The following is a 6547-nucleotide window of genomic DNA, read 5'->3' as shown; positions in this document are numbered from 1 at the left end:
CTTTCTTTCTTTCTTTCTTTCTTTCTTTCTTTCTTTCTTTCTTTCTTTCTTTCTTTCTTTCTAAAGGACTCTACCTCAGGCTGGGGAGATGGTTTAGTGCCCCCTACAGGCTGCGGAGACGGCCTAGCTGGTCAAGCATTTGCTACATGAGTGTGAGGACCAGGATTCAGATTCGCAGCAACACTTGCATCAGTGCTGGGCACCTATGATAACCTGCTTGTTATCCCAGCTTTGGGTTCCCCAGAGCGACACATGTAGCTACACTAGCTGAATGGGTGAGCTCTGGGTTCAATTGATAAACCTTCCTTCAGTATATAAGATGGGGAGTTATTGAGGAAGATGCCTGAAGTCAGCACCGATGTGCACCTGTGCACATGTCTCATCCTGTCAACATTTGAACTGCACACACATACATACACATCACACACACATACATTATACACACACACTCCACATACTTGTGCACACACAAATAGCAGATACCTCTAGCAAGGCTAAGCCTGTATTTCTCTCTGGCAAAAACAGTGTATTGAGAGGCCTCTATCTCCTAGGGGGGGTTATGCTGGCCATTCAACCCCATTTCTCACCCCATGAAGCCAGCCATGGCTCAGTTCATAGACACATATGATCTTCTAGGCTCTTAAGATGCAGAACTAGTAGCCACCGATTTAAGGGGCAAATACATATGGGGATTATCACGCATTCTGCGTGTGTGGAGGTTGGTAAGAGGCTAAGTCGTGAGAGGGAAGGCCAACATGCATCAGAACACAGAGGCATACGGCTACGAATGATAATAAGTGTTTACGCTGGTCCCCTGGAAACAGAGTTTGTGGCAGGGACTCTTATTTAAGTGATTTAGCAGAGAAGAACTCTCTAGAGAGGGAAGAAAGGAAGCAGGCTAGCAAAGAGGAAGGGCTAAGAAGGCTGGGAGTGTATTGGGGAGGGGACAGAGAGCTTGCTTAGCACTGAGCAGGCTGGGAGTGTACTCAGGGTAGAGTACCTACTTAGCACTGAGCAGGCTGGGAATGTACTCAGGACAGAGTGCTTGCTTGCTTAGCATGCAGAACATTCTGGGCTTTACCCTCCAGCACTGTAGGAGATGGGATGAGGATGTATCAAGCAAGGCTGCAGTCCCAGCTAAGTGAACCTGAGTCCTCTCTGTGAGGGAGTCCCTAGAACACATGGCATCAGACGCTCATGTAGCCAAGCTGGCCTCAAACTCTCTGTGACCCAAGGGTGGCGTTGTATTACTGATACTGCTGGGATTACAGGTGTGAGCCGCTGTGCCTGGTTCATGCAATGCTGGGGACCGAGGCCAGGGCCTTGTGCAAGCTGGATAAGGACTCAAACAATTGAGCTACATGCATCCCCAATTTAGGGCCAGATTATTATTTTTTCATCTCTATCAGCCAGATCTGTGGAAGGAGAGGGTAGCCTACCAGATGAGGAGGCTGCTGTTTGGCAGGGAATCTTCTCCAGAGGTGGGGAGAGGCCTGCATTGTTTGGCGTCTTCTCTCACAGAGACTAGATGCACTTGCATGCATGCAGCTCAGAGGTCCCCATCACCATCACATGGTCAGGATCATCCAACACGGTATGTGCCTTAATCAGGACGCATCACACTCTTCAGCGTGTTTATCATCTGCACGGTGGTCGTCAACTGTATGTTCATGGCCAATTTTGGGGACAGAATTTCAGACACGGGAATTTCTGAGTGAGTTCTGTCCCTGCACCCACATACCCTAAAGTTTTTTCTTTTTCTTTTTCTTTTTTTAAAGTCTAGCTGAGGGCTTGGGGGTGTGGTTCAGTTGTAGAGTGTTTGCTGCAAAACCACTAAGCTCTTGGGTCCATGCCCAGCATGACATAAACCAAAACAGAACCTCTTCTCCAAATTAGACTCAAATTTTAAAGTCAAGGTCCCTTTAAAATATACATGTTGGTATAGCTTACCAGCCCCTACAGTGAAATGTCTCTCTGTAGTTAGGGCATTCACAGTCAAAAAATTCAAAGAAAACACAATGTATATGCAATCCAGAATCTTTGTGTTTTCCATCTTTATGTGGCTTTTTAAAAACTCTATTACTTTTTAATATTTATTTTATTATCTTTACTCCTTCAATCTACGACTGTTTGTACTTTTTTTCTCTGCTTCCTGAGCCCATGTACATTTTTAAAACACACTGTGTCTCATTTAGAGGTCTTTTACGTCTGAATCTGTCCTATTGTATAGCTGAAACACAAACCCTTTTCTGGCAAGGAGCAGTGGGTTTTTTTTTTTTTAATGGTAAGCGGTGTGGCTGCTGTGGCCTTGGATGCTGGTTCCACCTCTCTCAGCCTCTCAGTATGGTGGAGGTATGTTTACTCCCAGCTCATATGATCTCAGCACTTGGGAGGTAAGACTGGAAGATCAGAAGTTCAAGACCATCCTCAGATATATATTGAAGTTAAGGCCAGCCTGGGCTACAGTGAGACTCTTATTTTAAAACAATGTATTCTTTCTTTTAAGAATGACGGTCTTAAATTGGAATTGGGGTGGCAGTGTGGGTCTTACTTCCCAAGCATCAATGGTGGCAGGCTCAATTTTATTTTTGTAGATTAAAAAAAACCAAACCAATTGGCTTTAGAAGAATTAAAAATATTTCTAACATAAAAAATTTGTAACAAACAATACACATAAGCTTTCATTATTTATTCTTTGGTAATTTCATACATGAATATATTTAGATCATATGCCTCACCTCCAAACACATGCATTTTTGTCTGTAGATTTTAAATTATTTTCTTTGTGCCCACAAAGAAAGGACCCATTGTAAGGATTTATTTTGGTGGCTATATGATATTTTACTTGGTAAACTATAATCATTCAAAAGCTCTAGTATTTTAGCATCTTCCCAGCCATCTTTTTGTAAAAAAAAATACTTTTAGATTATTGTTATTTTCAGGATAGATGATTAGAAATAGCTTTCTTGAATCAAATATACATTATAATGTATTCAAATACATAGTCATATGCTGGCAATATTTTCTGAAAAATTTGTGTCAGTTCATTCTGCCACCATCAGCATAGGAAACAATCAAATCACGGTGTAAATTCACATTTTCCTGTGGTCAGCATGCTTCCCTTTTTAGTCAGGCAACAGTGACAGAAGCTTGTGGTACTGGCACCCAGGAGGCAGAGCAGGACACTCACATATTGGAGGGAAGCCTGGACTACATATGGAGACTTGATCTGAAAAAAAAAATGTGTTTAAAATACATATATTTCTTGGGAACTGTAGAGAAAGTTGAGTGGTTACGCGCACTCTGCTTCTGAGGAAGAGTAGGTTCAGATCCCAGCACCCACATCAGAGAGATCACAACTATACACAGCTCCAGCTCTGGGGGGGGGGCTGATCACTCTTCAGGCCTCTGGGTGCATCCGCATTCATGTGCACGTGCCCACACATATGCATGCACACATACACATGAATAAAATAAAAATAAATCTTTAAAAACACTTTTCTATATGGGATGGGGCCTGACAGAGCTTGTTTCTCATCCCAGGACTCGGGAGAAGTTCTGCAGAGGCAGAAGGACCAGTCTTGGTCACACAGTGAGATTATGTGAATTTTTTTTTTAAAGTTTCTTTACACTGGGCATGGCTAATTCACCTTTCTTAACAGTCTTTGTGCTGTATATAATTTTCTATCCTTTACCTTCAACTCTTGTTTTTCTGCATCTAGGGTATTTTATTTTTATTTATATATTTTATGTGTATGTGTGTTTTGCTTGCATGTATGTCTGTATGCCACATGGAAGCCAGAAGAGGGCATTGTATCCCCTAGAATTAGAGTTATAGACAGCTGTCAGACTCCAAGTGGCTGCTGAGAACAGAACTCTGTTCCTCTGGAAGAGCAAACAGTGCTCTTAACCACTGGGCTTCCCTCCAGCCCCTCTGACCCTCCTGTTTCGGTCTCATCCCACCAGTGCTGGGACTACAGCTATGCACAGCAAGCCTGGTTTATGTGGGTCTGGGGGTCGAACACAGGACTTCATACATGGCTAGGTAATCACCCCGCCTGCTGAGCCACATCCCAAGTGGGTCCTTTCTTTCCTCCTCACTGATCGCATCCCTTCTTTTTATGAACAATTTGTTTTGTAGATACATCTTCACTGGGATTTACATTTTAGAGGCTGTGATTAAAATATTGGCAAGAGGCTTCATCCTGGATGAATTTTCCTTCCTCCGAGACCCGTGGAACTGGCTGGATTTCATTGTCATTGGAACAGCGTAAGAGTGTTAGAAGATTTTTGTGGGAGACACTTGGGGTGGGAGCAAGGTCCCTTTGCTTCCTCTGGAGCTCTGTGCAGATTCACAAGAATGGCCAAGGTGACCTGAGGTTGCCGGGATCTCTTGGTGTAGCACTGGTTGATCCTGAACAACACCAGGCAGACTCCGGTCAGAGGCCTCCCAGCACACACCCATCTCTCGAGTTCTCACTCATTCACTGACCAACTGTGGCTTCTTACAAGCCAGGATCTGTAAGTACAGGATTGTAAGAACAAAACACAATATAACTTATTTCACTCCCTGGCACATAACAGGTTATATTATAACACAATGAGGTTAGCATTTGCCTATGTTTTCCCCATTTCAGTGGCGGAAGTCATTAGAGGCAGTGCTATTCATCTGTTTCACATTTGAAGATCACCATTTATGTGCTCCTGGCTGTTGACAGCACGACCAAGTGATTAAGAGCATGGGCTCCAGAGCAGGGAGGATGGCTCAGTCGGAAAAGTCCTTTCTGTGCTCCCCCATGAAAGCAGCTGGTTGTGGCCGCATGTGCCTGTAAACACCAGTTCAATGAGGCAGATAGACCCCTGGGGCTTGTCCATCAGCTAGTCCAGCCTAACCAGTAAGCCCTCAGTGAGAGAGCCTGTCTCACAGCTAAGATGGACAGAGATGGGAGAAAGCTGCTGCCAATCCCTGGCCTCTTGGAATCGTGATGTAGGAGCTGCACCAACAACCTGGGCTCTCCCTGTCTTTTGTCTCCTAGGATCGCAACTTGTTTTCCAGGTACCAAAGTCAATCTGTCGGCTCTCCGTACCTTCCGAGTGTTCAGAGCTCTGAAAGCAATCTCTGTCGTCTCAGGTGAGCCCCTTCCAAGACTGACTCGGAGCTAAAATGTTCCCTGACATTAATAAGACATTTCCAAATGGGGGCTGGAGAGATGGGCTCCATGCCTGGGAGCTCTTTTTGATTTTTCAGAAGAACCATCCCCATTGGTGGTTCACAGCCACACCCCATTGGGTGGTTCACAGCCACACCCCATTGGGTGGTTCACAGCCACACCCCATTGGGTGGGTTCACAGCCACACCCAATTGGGTGGGTTCATGGCCACACCCCATTGGGTGGATTCACGGCCACACCCCATTGGGTGGGTTCACGGCCACACCCCATTGGGGGGGTTCACAGCCATCTATCTGGTTTTGCTATTGTGAGTGACACCACCATATACATGGGTGTGCAGACATCTCTACTGCATGCTGACGTTGGAGATCATACACCCAGGATTGGTATAACAATGTCCTCTGGTGGCTCTACGTTTAGTCTTTGAGGGGCCATGTTGATTTTTATAGCATCTGCATTGATTGATTTATAACCCCACCAGTAATGTACAGAGATACCTTCTCCCTCCACCCGCGTTCTTGCCAGCCCCTCTCACTCCTTCCCCTGCTCCTCCTTTCTCCCTCTCCCCATTTTTTCTCTTCCTCCCACCATCCCGTCTCTCCTTCTAGACTTCTTCTCTTCCTCCCTCCCTCCAGTAGCAGTAATTGGAAGTAAAGCCTCCAGCTGGTGACTCATACCCTGACACTCTCATAACCCCTCAAGAAAGTATCCTTCTCTCCGTGAGTTTTTAGCTTGCAGCTCCCTTATGGTTAAGGATGCTGAGCATTCTTCTGTACACAAACTGGCCATTTGTTCTTGGAGTGGTAGGAACCACTCAACCAGAAGAATACAGCATGTGTAACTCCTCTGAGGTGGCCGTTGTGGGCACTGGGATTTCTTTTTAATTCCTTGGACTATTAGCATGACTGGAATCAGACACAGCCAAAAGCACTTCTCTCGGTGACCCACTCAGAAAATGTGATTTTAAAGAGCAGCTTGTTTTGAGAAATGGGAGCTTGATAACCTGAAAATTTTCTATTTCTTCTTCAGTTTAAGACTGTATTAAATCATTCCATGACTGCTATTTTTTAAAGTATGGGTTGAGAAATTAAAATATACTTAATTTAATTTAAAATTTCTTGTTTAATTCATTTGCCCACTTAGTTACTGGATCGTTTTATTAGTGCTTAATTTTTTGAGTTCTTTGCTTCTTCATACTGCTCCTGTGCAGTTGTGCTGCAGGCAAAGGGCTGCTCCCAGGCTGTGAGCTGCCTTACTGCTTTGTTGGTTGTTCCTTTGCTGCTGTTCTTGGAGCTGTCTCCCGAGCCCTCGACATCTTTTCCTGAGTGTCATTGCCTACCTGTGTCAGGAATTGTTCGTCCCTCATTTCTCTCTCT

At 44.7% G+C, this 6547-nt stretch overlaps 1 protein-coding gene across 1 annotated transcript in view; it reads left to right on the top strand.

Moving 5' to 3' along the window:
• The window catches only part of Scn11a (sodium voltage-gated channel alpha subunit 11), a 72305-nt gene that overhangs the window by 5995 nt on the left and 59763 nt on the right, over positions 1-6547 (top strand). The window contains exons 3-5 of the mRNA XM_005348214.1: positions 1622-1714; positions 4142-4270; positions 5037-5131. Coding sequence (XP_005348271.1) covers positions 1622-1714; positions 4142-4270; positions 5037-5131 — 317 coding nt within the window. The remainder of the gene's footprint in view (positions 1-1621; positions 1715-4141; positions 4271-5036; positions 5132-6547) is intronic.

The sequence above is a fragment of the Microtus ochrogaster genome, chromosome 5 (assembly GCF_000317375.1).
Source record: "Microtus ochrogaster isolate Prairie Vole_2 chromosome 5, MicOch1.0, whole genome shotgun sequence".
Classification (NCBI taxonomy): domain Eukaryota; kingdom Metazoa; phylum Chordata; class Mammalia; order Rodentia; family Cricetidae; genus Microtus; species Microtus ochrogaster.
Note: the sequence above shows the minus strand (reverse complement) of the source record. Positions and strands in the feature narration are given on the sequence as shown.